General features: G+C 35.5%; 2 protein-coding genes and 1 long non-coding RNA gene across 3 annotated transcripts; all 3 read right to left on the bottom strand.

Moving 5' to 3' along the window:
* Positions 1–2121: 2121 nt before the first annotated feature.
* Positions 2122–7564, bottom strand: LOC136823510 (myosin heavy chain, cardiac muscle isoform-like). Its single transcript, XM_067079700.1, has 5 exons — positions 7457–7564; positions 7233–7368; positions 3322–6076; positions 3004–3102; positions 2122–2839 (listed from the first exon to the last, which is right to left on the bottom strand). The coding sequence occupies exons 1-5, from the start codon at positions 7562–7564 to the stop codon at positions 2122–2124; spliced, it is 3816 nt and encodes a 1271-aa protein (XP_066935801.1).
* A 7139-nt stretch (positions 7565–14703) lies between these two features.
* Positions 14704–16060, bottom strand: LOC136823474 (uncharacterized). Its single transcript, XR_010849037.1, has 2 exons — positions 15842–16060; positions 14704–15100 (listed from the first exon to the last, which is right to left on the bottom strand). It is a non-coding gene; the product is annotated as an uncharacterized lncRNA (long non-coding RNA).
* A 684-nt stretch (positions 16061–16744) lies between these two features.
* On the bottom strand, positions 16745–17847 carry LOC136823486 (muscarinic acetylcholine receptor M4-like). The gene has a single exon (XM_067079673.1). The coding sequence runs from the start codon at positions 17823–17825 to the stop codon at positions 16779–16781; it is 1047 nt and encodes a 348-aa protein (XP_066935774.1). The 5' UTR covers positions 17826–17847; the 3' UTR covers positions 16745–16778.
* Between the last annotated feature and the right edge of the window lie 541 nt (positions 17848–18388).

Below are 18388 nucleotides of genomic sequence, written 5' to 3'. Positions count from 1 at the left end.
GTTTGAAAATCAAAAGGAACGGTCGTCAGCTGATGATGAATGCGACAATAACAAAGTCCAAAACAGGATCATTTTCAGCCATACATAACACCACAAAAAATACTGTGTATCAATGGCTGTGTGTTTGAAAGTTTCATTGTCAAGTTTGAAAATCCAAAAGGGACAACCACCAATATTATATCATCATGAAAAATGACCAAAAGTCCAAAATAGATCATTTTTACAGCATAAAATCATGAGAAACACACGTATTTGAATTCAGTATACAGTACAACGTACAACGCACCATCAAACTTCTCATAAATCATGTCCAAAACATCATGAATAAGAATGAAAATTATCAATTTTTCACTGAGATTTGCCAGTATTTGCTACACAGTCAGCTAGTCCACTTTCGATATCCATCTTGTTCTAAATACTTTTCGGCTAATCAAATCACAGTATTATCGGAATCAGTGATCCGTTTTTGTTAAATCGGAATAGATCATCGGATTAGATAAACAGACAAAAAATGTCTTAACCATTGTCGGAAGAGAGAATTAAAGGCTCCTAGGCCGGAGCAAAAAAAATCCTTACTACTAAAAAAGTTTGAATTTTACTTAGTAAAGAATGACTTGACTCGATTCAATAAAACTGCACGCTGCAAACTAGCCTGGGAATCCAAGCTCATAATTTTAGAAAAAACAAAAAATACCTCACCTCACAAATTTCTAAAATTATAGAGCTTGGTGCAGGTAGATTAGTCTGACACAGATAACCTGATAACAGCTGTTCATAATTTTCTTACGTGCACGGTAAACCTCTGAAGGCACTTGAAAATTATACATCTGAGGAAAATAGTCCTCCCGCGGAAAATTTTACAACAAGAATCTTGTTTTGCGCCAGAAATTTAAAAACTGATACGGCGCCCTATTTGTAAACACAATCACGCAAATTTGTTGTCATCCCCAGTCCTTTTAGACGAACGCGGTCCTTACGATTTTGAGATTGCATATTCGTCAGATTGTATGTTTTCACCCATCCCTTTAGAGCTTCAGCGTGGTGGGCAGAAAACATTCACAATCTGATCTCAGGTTAGACACAGAATGTTATAAACAGTCTGTGTGTGAACCCTTGTTGACAGAGTTTCTGAACTTTGGAAACCCAGCCCGGGGGGGGGGTACTAGGGTTGGTGAATGAGGGGTATGTGCGGACGGGACCGCCGAAAACCGACCCTTAGAGAGACCAAATTTTAGTGAAAAAGTGACCCTTAGAGAGACTTTTTCGAAAAATTTTCTCTGATTTTCAAAAATTTCCTACCCTTAGTGAGACTTTTTTGTAATTTTTTCTCTCAAAATCAAATTTTTTTTCTAAAAATCGTGATTTTTCCCACCCTTAGAGAGACTACTTTGAAATTTCCTGATTTTTGTAACCCTTAGAGAGACTTTGAAAGGTGAAAAACCCGACCCTTACCGTCCGCACATACCCAGCACCTATTTTTGCCTAAGTACCCCCCCCCCCGGGAAACCCAGGCAAACACACATAATCAACTACCATAAAACAACTCTCCACAATCTATAAAGACTTCAAAGCTACTAAAAACCAAATAAAACATCAGCCACATGTATTTAGACTTCCAGCCAACAGCCATTTGTTTGAAATGAATCTATGTTTTCATTTTCATTTATTTTCCTTTTTTCTGCAGAGTCAGCTTTTTCCATAAATTATGCGCGCGCATCGAAATAATCAAAATGCGCGCGAAAGTACTGCTAAGTAATACGCCGAAAGCTGGCCAATCAGGCCGAACTTGCATTGCAGGGAAAAATCTCCCTGCAGGCGAGTTACCTGCGCCAAGCGTTAAACCAGCAGCAAAAATATCATAAACTAGACTGTGAAAAAAGTTTAACGCTTGGATTCCCAGGCTAGCTGCAAACTTAAATGACATTTTTGGACTGAATTCTTTTTACTTTCAAGGGAGAAATCAATTAAAATAAAATATTTGAGATTTTATACGAACTAAAATATATTTATGAAAAAATAATTACAAATACCAGAATGAGAGAAAAAAAATTTATGGGAAAAAATCTGTGAAAAAAAATTGTCTTAAATATTATTATGAAGAATAGTTTGTTTAAATTAATCTCAGTAGCTAAGATTTTCGAATTTTTCTTTCATGCTTGAGATTCTGGTCGGCTTTGGAAAGCACTGATTCGTTGCGACTGATGCGATGGTTTTTTTGGTAAACACAGCTGATAATCTCCTGACATTCGCTCCTTGGTTAACTATTGGTTGAATTTTGGAATCAGACTTGGAGGATTTCAATTTTCGGTTACCATCCGATTTAGGTGTTCGTTTGTTGTTAAGTTTATCATCGAATATTTTATGGTCATCTGTTGTTGGTGCCCCTGGTAACGTATTTCTTGAGAAGTGGACGGGAATGTGTTTATTGGTAATTTTCTTACCCTTCTTGTTTTTCTTCTTGTTTCCTTTGGAGGCGTTGGATGGTTTGTTGATGGATTCTGAAGAGTTTGATCCATTTGATGGAAGGCTTTCCGATGATGAAGAATCAGCCTTCAGTGAAACATCGGAATCACCTGAGTTAACAGAGTTGTTTAAGACTAAGTCAGGCAATGAAACATGGTTTAGAATGACCGCAGCATCTAATGGTTGCTTCTCAGGGGTGATTTTTCCTGGTTTACAAGACAAGTCACCGAATTCCTCGTCAAGGGACTGTTCTTTTCCATTAATAATTTTTTCGCCCGATTGGCGTTTAGGAATTTCAATATCATTTTCATCATCTTTGACACCGTTGTTGTTGGAAGGAATTGATGGTGATGTGTGGAATACAACTGTCTCTTTTCTGAATGAAAAAAAAAATAGCTTTAAGATATTTCACTCATGATATAGATTTTGGAATTACACTTTCATAACCGTAGAACGGTCGTAAAATAACTTTCACATGATGATTTCTTTAAATACAATTATCTTGAATAATATTGGTAAATAAAAATAAAAATGACCTACCTGTCCAGAGCGGTACCGATATCATCATCATCTAACAAATAACAATCACTGTTTTGCGGTACTTCTTGAGGTTCGAGTTGTTCCTCATCATCAATAACGCTGAAATGAAAAAAAAAATCAGACTATGAATCGTTACTTTCAATTATGGAGCTCAAACGGAGATAAAAAAGATTTCAGGGCTAAAATAACACCACTAAGGTGTACCACTAAGGTATACCACCCACTTCCTTTCGGTATAAGTCTCTCCAAGTATCCACAAATAATCGAGCATCGGGTATGGTGTAACTACACGAGAAAGATAGGGTTAGAAAACCTTACCTTTCATCCACTTGTGGAATTTCTTCGCGATCAGCTTGTTCTGATGTTTCACAACCGGAAGAGGTTTGTGAGGCTGTTGGTGTGATTTCTTCTTCTCCCGACGAATAAGAACACACTCCGTTCACAAGATCATCATTGACAACGAGAAGTCCTTGTTTACCAGATGTATTATCTTCAGCTGCAGAAAGCGGTACTGGTTGTTCAACGGCCTCATCTGTCCTTTGAGACCATCCATCAGCTTTTGACGTCTGGTTTGTCTTCCTACAAGCTTTCATTTCGTCTTTCATTTGAATAACCATTTGCTCAAGTTTTGATGTCTTTTGTTTCTCAATCGTAAGCTCTTTTTGAGTTTGGTGATCTCTTAGTTTCATTTGATCGATAATCTTCTCGAGGTCTGAGCTCTTGCGTTTCTCTTCGAAAAGTAAATCTTCGGTAGCTTTATTGTCACACTGTTCTACGTCTCGAAGATCATTTACGATCTCTCCCAATTCTGTTGATCTTATCTTCTCCTCTTTTAATTTCTGTTCCGCCGACTCTTTCGCTATTTTGTGCTTTTCGCAGTTCTTAACTACCTTGTTAATCTTGCTTTTCAAGTCAGAGCGTTGGTCGAGAAGGTGTGAAATTTCTTGGTCTTGTTTCTGTAGTTTTGTATTTTTCACTTCCAGTTCTTTTTGTTTTTTCTTGAGCAACAACTCTGTGTCTTTCGCTGTTTTCTCTAAGTGCATATATTTGTCCTTAATATATTCGATTTTGTCAAGACTCGTGGCTAATTTATCCTTAGAAGCATTGTAATGCTTTGTGATCGTATCGGCTTTGAGGACAGCTTTTTTTTGTAGTTTCAGGGCGTTAGCGAGTTCTTCCTCTAAGTGAAGCAGCTTATCTTTAGAAGGTGCAGATTGTAGACATTTTTCCGAATCATTGATTTTATTTGTGAGGGATCGAATTTCCTCCACGTGGCTCTTCTCTAGCTCTTTCATAATAGAGATTTCTGCACATAACTTTTCGCTTTCTGAAGTAAGCTTCATGTTGCCCGTGACAGCTTCTAATATTTGGATTTTTTTCGATAAACATTTTATCTCATCAACGAAATTCTTTTCTGACTCGTTCTTTTCTAAAATCTGAAGAGATAGCGTTTCATTCTCCGAGGTAATCTTTGCAACATTGTACTCTAACTTCTGATTAGCATTGATACTCTCTTGAGCATGATCGTTCTCGATTTGTAGATCGTTGATACGGATCATCAATTGCTCTATCTCCCTTTGGTGGTCACTATCTTTTAAGCTTAATTTTTTCTTAAGACCAACGAGCTGCATTTTAATACTGGCAACATCTTCTTCAGCTCTGGCGAGTTGTTCTTGACGGTTGTTAAATTTTTTCTCGGCAAGGTCTCTTTGACGCCGGAAGTCACTAGTCTTCACTATTTCAGTGTCCAATAACTCTTTTAGTTCACTGACTTCTTTTCGGAGAGAATCTTTCCGACTGTTAGCAACATCTAATGATCTTTGAGTAGAACTTAGATCCTGTTTGAGTTCCTCTACTGTGTTCTCAAGCTCCGTCTTTTTCGAGAGTTGATGGTTGGCTTCGGCTATAGCTTTTTCCAACCTTTCGCTTTTTTCAATGTCAACTTTTGCTTTTGGTTGATTCTTTGCGATATCGATTTCTTTCTCAAGATCTTCAACAGTGTTTTGAAGATTTAACCTCTCGCCATCATACTTTGAAAGTTCAGCTCTATGTTTACGCCGTAATTCTTTGAGCTGTTCTTCAAGGTTTGCTTGAAGCTCGTACGATGTTTCTTTTTCTTCATTTAAATATTTTTGCATCTTAAGACGCATATCCTCAACAGATTTTCCACACGAAGCTTTCAGCTCTTGTTTCTCAATGATACACTTTTCGTGTGTTTGTTGAAGGACAACCAATTGTTGCTTGAATTCATCGCGTTCAGCCGACAGGAATGCGATTTGCTCCTTGTCTTTAGCCTTCTGACATTCCAGTTCCTCAACATACGAAGTCAGTTGATCGATTTTAACTGTCTGGTCTTTATTTGTAACCTCATAATCGGTCAGCTTACAAAGTAAAGATTGATTTTCTTGTTCCAGTGATCGTTGTTTGGATATGAGGTCTGCCATTTCCTCTTCCCACTCTGAGCACTTTTCAACTTGTTCTTCTCTAAGCTCATCAATGAGTTGTGTGAGGATAACGTTTTCACTCTCCATCATCTTTTGTTCACTATGCGCATGCGCTAGATCAAATTCTGTTTCTTCCACACACTCCATCAGATGAACTAACTCTCCATCTGTTGCTGTCAATTGTTCATGAAGCAAAGCGATCTTTTCTTGAATCTCAACCGAGGGAGATCGTTTCTCGTGCTTTTGAATGAGCTCGTTTTGTTCTTTGATCTTTTCTTCGTTTGCGCGCAGTCTGGCTTCGATCTTTTCCTTATCCTGCATCATATGTCGGATGGTTATATTTGATGATTCGAGAGCTTCCACGGCTTGTGCAAGATCACCTTCAACCTCTTGATTTTTGTGAGTCATTTCTTGAACCAGGGCAGTGGATTCGGATAGTTTCTCTTTTAATTCAGAAACCTCCTCAGAAAACTTATCTGCTGCAGTAGCACATGTGCAGTTTTGAGATGAATCTTCCTTTGAAGGACCTGCAGCTATAGATAGGTTTGATGCAGATTTTTGAGTTTGATCACTCTTTAAGGCCCGACTGATCAATTCCTCATACTCCATATCAAGTAGCTTTTTGAAATCTAAAAAAATCAAAAATGGAAATGTTTAATAGGTTATTTTATCATTGGGTAAAAAGTCATGGTTTTAAAAACGTACAAACAACGGTCTATAATCCGTATTTTTAAAGAGGATATACATCGCCCGAGCTATTGGGAGTTAAAGTAAGAAGTTTTGAATAAGTTATCTTTAGACAAATCGCTCGAATTGACTACGTGTTTTTTATAAGCATAACGTTTATAAACATATGCAGGTTTTTGGTACCTAAACAATGGCTCTATTGTTTAAGAACAATGTAATACTAAGCATGATACAAGCCTGAAACAGTGGCGGCCTGGCAGGGGGTGCAGGGTGTGCAGTGCACCACCCAGAAAGATCTGAAAGGGGCGCCAAAAGAGCTTTTCAAGGGGGCGCCAAAATTTTATTGATGTTTAATTGGGCGACTTGGTGCCCTTCGACAAGTTTGTAACGCCTTCTATAAGTGCAATGTTAATTTTTTCGCCTGCGGCGCTTCGTTTTATTTTACGCTCTTGCATCCTTTCTCTTTACTTTGTTAAAAACTACTCTCAACATTGAATCGCAAAAAAGTCAAAGCAAAAGAAGTGTTGTGAATCCACTAGGGGCTAAAGAGGATCCTCACCTTCAAAATGAGAGATTGCCAAAAAAATCGAAACTTGATAATGCTCACTGTGGTTTTTGTGGTCTTATGCTGACTAACTTTCTCCTTTTTAGAAGATCTTTTAAGCTGTTTGACGTTTCTTACATCAAAATTTTTTGCCTGCGGCGCCAACATTCAAAATACCCTTATTCCTGCCAACTTTCGAAATTTTGGGGCCGTTTTTAGCCATTTTTCTTTAATGGAGAGTAAAGTAAGACCAGCGGCGCAAAAGTTTTAAGGTTATCAGGTCATTTTTCTGATGAAGTTTTATAAAACAAAAATATAGACCAAATCGCCTTGCTAGTCAACTTGCTAGCTTTAAAATTTCCATTTCAAGTATCAACAGCTCATGTTTTTTATTTGAAGAGCTTTCTTTTTGGTGTTAAATCGGTATAAGATAAATTGAGGCATTTTTAGACATGTTAAAAGTTGAAAATAGGAAAATTTTTCCTTGTTCAGAAAACTATGACATTTAAAATTATAACAAGGAAATGTAACGAAATGTAACAGCCTATCTTTACCTTGAACGATTTCATTAGTAGCTGATGTTTCCTGGTTGCCACTCAAAAGTTTAATATCTGCATCTTTCTCATCGATTTGTTGCTTGAGAGAAATCATTTCTTTTTCAAGAAGTTCAACGATCTTTTCATCTTGTGGCTTCGTTTTTAATTGCTTTCAATTTAACTGAAAGGTTTTTCTTAGTTCTCTTCAGCTGCGCCAGTTTGGGTGAAGTCATGCTCCGAACTGACTCATTTTCTCCTTGATGTGAACTTTTATGGTGATCCAACTCCATTTGTGATAAAAATATCTTCTCAGGGCAGAGCTCACATGTCTGCAAGTTGGAGACATCCATTTTAACGATATTTTTTGAATTTAATAACATTTTTGCAATTTTTCCACAACAAAATACAAGACCCGTGCGTCTAATACTAATTTTTTTTAAAGTTTTGATTTGATTCTGCAAAACGTTTCTTTTTTAAAGTGAAGTTTTTTATTTGACGTCAATTTTTTTATTGTGACGTTAATTTAAAGTAGCCGGTATCCGGCGTCGCACGCCAGTTAAGATGTAGCTGAACGCACTAAAAGTCCTTTGGATGTTGAAGGTAGCTTAAAAGCACGATCAAATATAAAAAAAGAAATCTCAAAGTCTGAATAAAAAATCTTCAACGTTCGACTCTAGTCCTCCCCTGGATGGCTTATCTTTTAACCATATTTGGATTGTGTACTTATTTTTGTGACTTAATTTTAATTTTTTGTTTTTAAATCTGCAAGTATTTTGTCTCACTTCGCTTGGCTTAAATACACGATTTTTTCTATTATAAGAATGAATTGGAATCATGGATATTCTTAACTTTTTTGGGAAAATCATCCTAAACTCGGGGGAGTCTAGATTTTTAAAAATCACAAATCCCGAATCCGCGACCTATAGCACCCATTCTTAGGGATTCACTTATGGATTTTTAGATGACCTATACCTTAAAGTTTCAGGACCCGGTGTTACGTAATTGAATATTAACCTGAAAATTAATTATTAAAGAAAGTGTGAATTGTGACGTCATCAAATTATGACGTCATAAATCGTAAATTAGCTCTAACTCTATAAGTACATGTCAAATTTGGACCAAAGACGCATCTTAATGGTGCCGAACTTTTCAATGAAAAATGTTTTGAAGATTTTGATGACGTCAGCAAAAAATACAAAAAATCGAAAAATGCATTTTTTTGCTGACGTCATCAAATTTTTCCAAAATTTTTTTTTCAAAAAGTTACATTTAAGTTAGATGCATCTTTGGTTCAAATTTGGGATAGATTTGACATGTATTTTTTATATTATAGCGATTATACGACTCATGACGTCACCAAATTCGATCAAATTATGACGTCATGATTACAATTTCTTTAATAATTAATTTTTAGGTTAATACTTAATTACCTAACAACCGGGCCCTGAAACCTTAAGGTATAGAGGTACTTTAGAGCCCTAAGTGGATCTCTGAATCTGGCTGCTATTGGTAGCGAAAACTCAGGGTAAACTGTTAGGTTTTTGAGACTTGCCCTAAGTCACCCGAGAAATATTCTCACGATCCTAATTCAGACTAAATTTAACATTTAATACATTCGTCTCAAGCATAAAATTGCATTTTTGTGAAATGAGTCAGCCTTACTTGGGGGTAATTGACAATTTAAAATTGAAAATGCTCTAAAAATGGCATTCTTAGCTTGAGTAGCAAAATTCCATGATGGTGATATTCTTAACATTATTCTTAATTTTTTGGCCATTTTCATCATGGACATTCTTATAAAGTGTATTCTTACATAAAAAAACGTGTATGCCGTCCAGGAAAAAGCGGGAAAGAAAGCCACAAAGAATAGTGCAACTGTTTTTATCAGATTAAAAAAAAACTAAGACAATACTAAGTTGCTTTTTTTAACCCTTGTCATATCTTACTTTTCGAATTTAGATATGAAAAATGTCGTACACACTTTTTAACAGTTACGACTACTCGAATGTTTTTATATGAAGAAAGAGGTGGACTATTTTTTTCTCTTGCTTTTTATCGCCCTTTGAACTTTGAATGCTGTTGTTGTTCGGCAAACTTTTTAATTTCTATGTTTTGATTTACATTTGAAATGTTCTTTTCTATAAAAGGAATTTGTTTTGTTTTGAAAAGAATTCGACTGTCATTAATAAATACGATCGTTAATCATATTCGAAAACATTTAAATTTTAACCTTTCCAGCAAGTTGTTTTTTATATTTTCACGCTGTCTGCGCGCAACTTTTTTTGAGAAAACGCGGGGTTTGGGAAATTTGCCATAACTCAAGAACTAGAAATCTTTTGGCAAAAAGTAAACCATCCCTGAAAAGCTAATTAAGTTTTGCAGCTTTTAGGTTGGGTACAAGTTCAATTAAAGTATTCTAACTTAAATGGTAGCTTTACATACACCAATGCTTTTTTCCTCATTTTTCGACAATGTCACTTTTTTGGCATTTTTCACTTTCTATGCAAAAAAAAGTGGGGGAAAGTTAATTATTACATCTTTCTTTACTATTTTATCAATATATACTTACTCATGAAGCAATATACCAAAAATTAGCATCCAAAAACAATTCTACTGGTCACAAGGGCTTTTCAAACATTGTTTACTTTTCTCCAAAATCAGTGTTTTTCCGTCTGCCATCTTGAAAATGCTGACTCACACCGTGATCATAACATTACATCATTATATATCAACGGAAAGCTTAGACTCTCTACTTTCTTTTTCTTTATTTTTCAACGATCAGAAAGCAAGCCAATTAAAGATATTGCGCGAGAAAGACATGCCTATCAAATTGCGTATATCTACGGCATTCGGAACGTCTTTAAGGACGTATATGTACGGCATTCGGGTTCAAAAGGTTAAAACAAAAGAAAAGAGAAAAACCTTTGGTGGGCAAGCCTGGGCAGAAATTAAAATTACTAAATGTAGATAGGCCTTAAATTTCAAAACAAAGGCTGAATAAAGTCTAAACCAGGCTCTATTCGATCTGTCAATCAAAACAAACTTATCGAGAACAAAAAAAAACATTGTTTGCGAAAACGAAAGTGACACACAAAAAAAACAGACAGAAAACAAACAGACATACAGACTACGGCTATTAATATATAGATTATAAAGCAAAGAGGCATGATGTACGATTTTTCTTTCGAGTTTCTTCTGACTTTTTGGGAGAGTCTTCCCGGTCGAGAAAATGACGAGTATATCATCTACACCTCTTTGTAATGTTATTATATTATTTTTATATGCCACATTCCTCTCTAAATAACTCTTTTATTCACTTTTTGTTCGCAGGAGCTTGTCAAAGAAATGGTCGAGTCAGATATTGAGTTAATGAAAGCAAATCCGAGCGCTTAAGGGTGGTTGCATATACAATATATCCAAGAAGAAATACAACCCTTTTATCGGCCCTTTTTTACGCCGGCTCTTGTGGGCGTTATTGTTGGTTAGTTGCGTCAACAATTACGGAATTAAATTAAACCGCCGTAAAAATGAGTCTTTTATTTCATTGTTTTTATTAAATTTTGATTTGTTTTCTTAACAAAAGAAAGAGAGAAAAAATGTAAAGTATTAAATTGGGAACTCATTGTCCTAAAGCATATTTACGCTTGCACACGTGGTTTGATTTTGTATTTTTTTCGTGATACCCTGTAGGCTATATGTCAAAAAGACTTGCTTTTGACAATAATGCAAGCGATACGAAATATTTTTCTATTGAGTAATTAGGTCAATTTGACAATAATATTTGAATCATTATTCTATATTTTAGTCGTATTTATTACTATGATAATTTTATTTTCAAAATTCTTAGAAAACAGATAATATTTATTTTAGTCTTTTAGTCTTTTTTTTTTTGTCTCTAAGATCTATTTATTATATGCTTGATAGTTTTTCATTTTTAATAGGACCCTTTTTATTACAAATTGTTAGAATTATTCTCAAGATTTTTAAAATCAAAGAGAATATCAGTACAGTGCTTGATTATATCCCTTGGGGTAGTCTGGAGATCCACACTCTCTATTCAAACTTACATAAGCAAAAATCCCATCAGAAGCTACTCATTAGAGTATGGTATTTTTGACCCAGTTTGAATTTGTTTACATTTGGTTTGAATTTCGTGCCAAAAAAAGCCGTTGATAAGGTTAGCCAATCAGATTTGCGCACTTCCAATCAAAACAATGATACTGTATCACGTGATTTCAACAATTGTTTAACAGCCAATAGAATTCTGCGACCAGATTTGGCATCTACAAAAATAACCTAGTCTGTAGTTTCTATATTATTATTCGTTTTAACTAAATGTTATACTTCGGAACCACACGAACAGAGTTAGACGGGTCTCCCAGCTACCCCTGGGTAGCTGGGATACCCGGCACCCACTGAATTTCGAAAATGTTGTCCATTTTTTACGCTTAATAATTTGTCCACCCTTAGAGAGACTATTTCAAAGTTTTAGTCCAAATTTCAAGAGTTTATGACCCTTTGAGGGAGGTTTTTGATTTTCGTAATTTTTGAACCCTTACAGAGACTCGGTTTCTTTTAAAATGATTTTTTTACCCTTCTGAGGGGCTTTCGAGGGTGTTAAAAGGGACCCTAATGGCCCGTGCATACCTGGCACCCATTTTGCCTAAGTAACCGCCCCCCTCCCGAATATAATCCTGTGTCACAGACCTAATGGGGCAATGATACTTGATCTCAATCACTCGGGTAAGTTATCTCATTAAAGTCGATCATTTGGAAAAAGAAATTTTTCAAAATTTTCATGACGTCAGCAGAAATTAGGAAAAAAGGAAAATCCTATTTTTTTGCTGACGTAATCAGAATTTCGAAAAAAATTTTTTTTCAAATGATCGATTTTAGTGAGATACATCTTTGGTGAAAGTTTGAAGACGATTGGATAAACAACCCTTGGGAAATTCAATTTTTAGTTTTTATGACGTCATCGATTTTGACGTTATAATCAGTTTTTACGGTTTTTCGCGAAAATCAGCGAAAAAACAATACACGTATTTCCTATTAGCGGATTCATGTAAAAAAGTCACGAAAAACGTCGAGAAAGTCTCTGATTGGCTGAAATATTGCATATACAAGCATATTTTTTAAAATGTCCAGAGTATGAGGTAATCTTTGCATGCCTCCGCCAATCAAAAGTTTGTTTACTCGACGTTTTTTCGTGACTTTTGCATGAATCTGCTAATAGGAAATAGGTGTATTAGGTTACACATCAGGCTAGAAACTACATCATAGTACCCTTCATGTTCAGTCATTTGTTTGGTCGTTTTCTGCCGGCTAATGCGATCTAAAAATTATGGTAATTTTAAGACATGCAATAACTTACCCGAGCATGAAAAAGACTTTAGTCTCTCATTTCTTCATTTCCAAAACAATTCTTACCCAGTCATGTAAACAGAGGTGTTTGATTTGATTTACAAATGGGGTAAGTTCCCATCCATCCATAAAGTTTTTTAGAGTTTTTAGATTAATATTTCACATATAATTTCTCAATTTAATTTATTTTTAATTGTATGCTTTTTTACTATATATTATATTTCATGGAGATGGGATAGACTTTGAAATAGATTTTATAAAAAATGAAGAAGAGCTTAATAAAGATGAATGTCTAGCAGTTGACTCTCACTGATACGAATTCACAGAAGGAATCGAATTACAGAGAGTTTAACGAAAGTTTTTATGCAGGTTTTAAAGTTCGTTCACGATTTTTGAAAGGGAGGAAAGAAAGAGTTTTTGAATTACAGGAAAATTCGAATTAGCGTGAGTCTACTGAAACAGAAAACTTCATCCAACTATGAGAAATAGGAAACATTTCTTGAGGTCCTAATTTATTTGGTATTTTGAGCCTTAAAATACACAGACTGCAAAATTAAAGTCTGAATACAAAATCACGCTTTTACTTGAAATTTTTATGTGCTTGTTTACATGACATTTATTTCTGATTGGTTCGAATTGACACTAATAAAGTTATCAGCTGTAAGTTGTAAAGCAAGTAGGAAGATCGCGTAAACTTTTTCGAGTAATCACATGTTTTGACTGCACTGATATAATTTTGCAACCTGTGTGTTGGTCTTATTCTACGCAAATCGAGATATTTTAGGATCTGATAGCCAACTTCAACTAATTTGACCCATTTGTTAAAATTTAACCTACTTTCTTGTAATCTAACCATCACAAGGTCAGGATTGTTTTTAGATTGTTTCTTATTTGCTGGTCATTGTTGAGTGTAGCTAACAAATTTCAAACGGAGAACATTACCTTGATTTGAAGAGTTTCTGTATTTTTTATTGATAGAATCTTCTGTTTCCTTTTCAGTAAAACATAAAAAATAACGACAAGTAAATGGCATATGGAAACTCGTGCATCTGAAACCTTCTATATGAAACCGTACAGTAAGAGTTTGTTTCTTTTCTTTTAATTGGAATCATATTTTGTTATGCCCTAATAGGCTCTTCCAAAAAAATTTGAATATGGGAAGAGGAGGATATAACATTTTTAGGAAATTCACTCCCGGACATAGTGACTTTTGACCCCCCGGACAACAGATCTAACCCCCCGGACAGCATCAGTTGATCTCCCGGACATTCATAATTACCCCTAAACAGAGCAGTTTTGCCCCCTCCCCCCGCCAAGTAAGGCAGATTTTGTAGATTTTTCACTACCCCTTGGACAATATATCCTCCACCCCCCCCCCCCTAACCTGAGATCAGATTGTGAATGTTTTCTGCACACCACGTTGAAGCTCTAAAGGGATGGGTGAAAACATAACAATCTGATGAATATGCTATCTCAAAATCGTAAGGACCGCGTTCGTCTAAAAGGACTGGGAATGACAACAAAGTTGCGCGATTGTGTTTATGAATAGGGCGCCCTATCAGTTTTTATTTTTCCGGCGCACAACAATTTTCTGAAAGAGTGCACTTTTATATATCGTAATTTATCGACCATTATTTCTCTTCTCTTCATTAAGTTGACTTTGGCCTTCATCAACAGTTCTGTATTGTTTTCTTCATACTTTAAGTTAGGCTTTCCTCTCTCAATGATGAAGAATTCATATTTCAGATTTTCTCAAAAATCCATTCAGATCTTGTACCCTTTTTTTTGAAACGCCCAGAAGCTGCTTGTACCGAACGTTAATTAAATGACATAAGAGAGGCTCTATCTTACAATTCCTGCATTACTAAAAATAGACAAAAAGAACGACAAATTTCATAAAAAACGACAAAAAAGAACGACAAATTTCATATTTTGCCGTCCGCAACCCCGACCGAAAGTGACTGTACCAGCAATTCATTTCTCTTTGTTTATCACGGGAAATAACTACATGTGGTCTAAAACGACAAATTACGCATGCGTGTTATTAATGCAGGAATTGTCAGTCGAACTCGCTGTAAGTTGACCCAACCGTAGATTTATATTAAAAATTTTATGAGACGAAATATTATTTTTAAAATAAATTATATTCTTTGAAAACGTTTCGATGGACCACATTAATAGAATTATAAAGAAGGTTGGAATGTATTTTTGATTTTTGCAAAACAACCATTAGCCTGTGTGTTTTTCCAGCACATTTCACATGACTTGATTTTCTCAGCCATATCAGTCTTGCAGCCATTACTAGCCAACTCAACGATCTCTTTTGGAAGATTGATAGTCTCTCCAATACATTCGTTTCCAAGCTTCTGGTATTCTCTGACGCACAGCTCGTACGCTGCGGTCTCTGCTGTCCCACTACTATAGATTGATTTTTGTTCGCTTCGTGAGACGCATAGGAGAAGAATGGTAAACACGTAGGTTAGGAGCTTCATTTTTATCGCGTTCGATCGATCTGATTGATACTACAATATGATAGAAACATAGAAAAAATGGTTCAATGGATAGTAGTAAGTCTTAATACAAGCACTGACTTAAGAGTGCACTGCACCAGAGTGTATCTCACGTTTATCCCTTCCTAGTACACTCTGTGCACATTGTCTGTTTGATAAAAAGATTCCCGTATGGAGACCTCTGCGATTAAGTATGATTTATAAATAGCAACACCTCTCTCATTGTCTCTGCCCTCTCTCGCCATAACATCGGATAGCCGGTCGTTTGAAAAATCTCAAATGACAAAAGAAAATGACAACAGACCCTCTACGGTAATGAATGTTGAAATTAGCCGTAGATACTGGGTAGTGTACAGACAAACTTAAAAGTTGAAACTAATTTGAAATATAGAAATTGCAAAAACAATTCTATGGCGTTGTGGTGCTGTTCAAGGTAGAGCATGAAAAAGCAGAATTAGTTCGTTCCAATTAGGGAAATTTGGGAGGAAAACAGATTGAGAAAGTTTTGAGAAGTTTTGGAGTCCTTTTCGATATCCCTGATCTCTTTAAAGTTGTTAAGAAATATGTCGTATCAGAGTCCATTTTTTCAACCATCTACGGAAAACGGAACAGTATCCCCGACACTCAGCAAGGACCAGCACCCCCACTCTCCAAGAGATATTGATTTGTTTTATGAAAAAGCTTAAAAATTTAATATAAAATTCTCAATATCCTCCCCAAAAAAACGTATAATTAGGCAAGAAAAAAACTTACCAAGGTGAATTTCTTGTAATCTTGTAATCTTTGCTTTTTAAAAACTTCCAACAGGTAAGACGGGTCAATGCTAGCAGATGCCTAACCTTTATTATCGAAAGACAGTTCTGAAAGAAAAACTAAAGTAGTCTACCCGAAACAATTTGAATTTGCCCGAAGGAAATGGCATCAAAGTTCAAAGACAACCGAAATTGAAAAAATAGTATTCCCTGGCATCGAATCAAAAGGAAAGTGTTATTTCGTTAAAAAAGTTAATTTGCCTGAAAATTAATTAGCATACCCTTGAAATTTTTGAAAAGGAACAATAATAATGCTTCTCTCTCTATTTTTTAATTAAATTAATCTTAAATTACAGTTTTACTCAAAATAGAAATATTTTACATAAGCGGTTATATTATGTACCTGGCAACTAAAAATATTTTCTCGTATCCAATGAGAAGGCTTTTCATCTTCGTAGTTCATCTTGCTTCATTATCACAGCCCTGTTTCACAGACCTACTTGGACTCCAACCCCACTGGAAAATTTGGCAAAAATTTCTTCCCCGGTGGGAAAATACCCGGAAATTTCAGCCCCACTGGGAAATTGATTTTTATTTCATTCCAACTCGAAATTCAATGATTAAAAACTGCATTCCAAAACCATCTTCACCGGATTTTTAACCTCGGAACAATAGAACTTCTATTCTATCCCAACTGAGAAAAAAAAAGTTCCACCGGGTCTGTGAGACAGGGGTGCATTATCAAATCTTAAAAAGATTGTTGAAGCTTTCATCATTCTACTCAAAATTATCCTTCCAACGAGATATTACGAGTAATGTTTGAAAAAGTACGGATTGCCGTAGTTAGAAGGCTTTAGATCTTGACAAAATTCATTAGAACAAAAACACAATAAATTTGAAAAATCCTTAAACATGCGTTGCTTGAGAATCAACATATTCTATTGTTTCTTTCTTTTCGACAATCCTAGTGATTTCTTAAATCCCTGTTTGAACTTTGAATTTCCAAAAGCATAACAGATTGGATTCAAAAAAGAATTCAAACGTCCGATAATGTAACAAAAATTCCAAAGTTGATCTGGAAAATCATAGTCCGTACTAGCCTCGATTATTACTGTCAAATGGTAGGGCATCCAACTAAGTATGAAGGCTAACGCTATAAAGAATAAGAGTTTCAGAGTACGTCTTTCAGCCTTTACTCGATCTTTTTTAGTCACGTGATGCCGATTTTCATCTTTATGATCTACATCACCTGATGTAACATTGCATATCCCTGATGTCACAGCGCGCGATACTGAAAATTGACTTTCAGCCGGTATCTCTATTTGGCTTGGATTAGAATTCAGGTTTTTCTTCATATTTTCCACTCGATTTTTTCGTAACTTCAGTAAACGCATAGATATGGCAACATATACGGACACCAAAATAATGACAGGGATAATATAACTGAAAACAACCACAGTTATAGTCAAAGCCACGTCGTATTGGTAAAAGATAATTTTACAGCGATATGGATCAAACTTCACTTTATTAACACGTGGGTAAATAATAATAGCAGGTGCCCAAATGAAAATTGAAGCTACCCAAGTTAAACCAATTAGAGTTTTAGTCAATTTTGGTTTAAAGTTAATCCGGTGGTAGATTGGAAAACAGATGCATAGGAATCTTTCTACGGCAATTGCAATGACCGATATATTTGATATGGTGAATAATATGTGATCCAGACTCAACCAAGCGCTACATACTTTTCCACCAAAAGGCCATTTCCCGTGTACCAAATATCCGGTATAGATATTAAGTGGAACAAGAGCGACCAGCAGATCCGCAATGGCCAACGAAACGATATAAAAGTGTTTTGCAACTTGAAGTCGAGTGTTTTGGAAGTATGTTTTGATGACGATAGTATTACCAAAGATAATACCGAGTGATAATATTGTTGATGAAATTCCAATGAGAATTGCTTCCCAAGTTTCTGGAATGTATGGCATTTTGGATGACAAAGAGATAGGTTGTTTTGTTGTATTCGTGTCATTCATGGTGTTGATTAGTCTGTGATTGGTGATTCTCGTGAATTGTTTGTTATTGATTTTCTATCTATCTAAAGTCAACTTTACAACTAAAAATAAACCATTAAATATATAGACGGAATGTACTCTCGCTAATTCGAACTTCCATTATTCGAATTGTTTCTATAATTCGAACTAATTTTGAATTCTCGTCAAGGTAAACTCTTACTTTTCTATTATTAGAATATCTCACTGTTGATTTGAACAAATTCAGACTCCCCGTTCAAGTTAAAATCAGCGAGATTTAATAGTATAATTTTGATACGAACTATTTTTGACAAGCAGCTCAAATCTTAAAGAAGATAGTAAGTAAGTAAGTAAGTCTGCGATCGCAATCGGAGGCAACCCGAAGGCTCCTCTTTCGAAAGCTATCCACCCGAAGGTAGGGAAGGACGCCACTCTTTCTCCCTGGATTTCTCCACTTAACCGTGATCCTTCTTTTAATTGCTGAACATCAAGCAGAGAGGCATCATGTACTATTTTGA

This window comes from Clytia hemisphaerica, unplaced genomic scaffold (genome assembly GCF_902728285.1).
Source record: "Clytia hemisphaerica strain Z4C2 unplaced genomic scaffold, Clytia hemisphaerica genome assembly, whole genome shotgun sequence".
Classification (NCBI taxonomy): domain Eukaryota; kingdom Metazoa; phylum Cnidaria; class Hydrozoa; order Leptothecata; family Clytiidae; genus Clytia; species Clytia hemisphaerica.
Note: the sequence above shows the minus strand (reverse complement) of the source record. Positions and strands in the feature narration are given on the sequence as shown.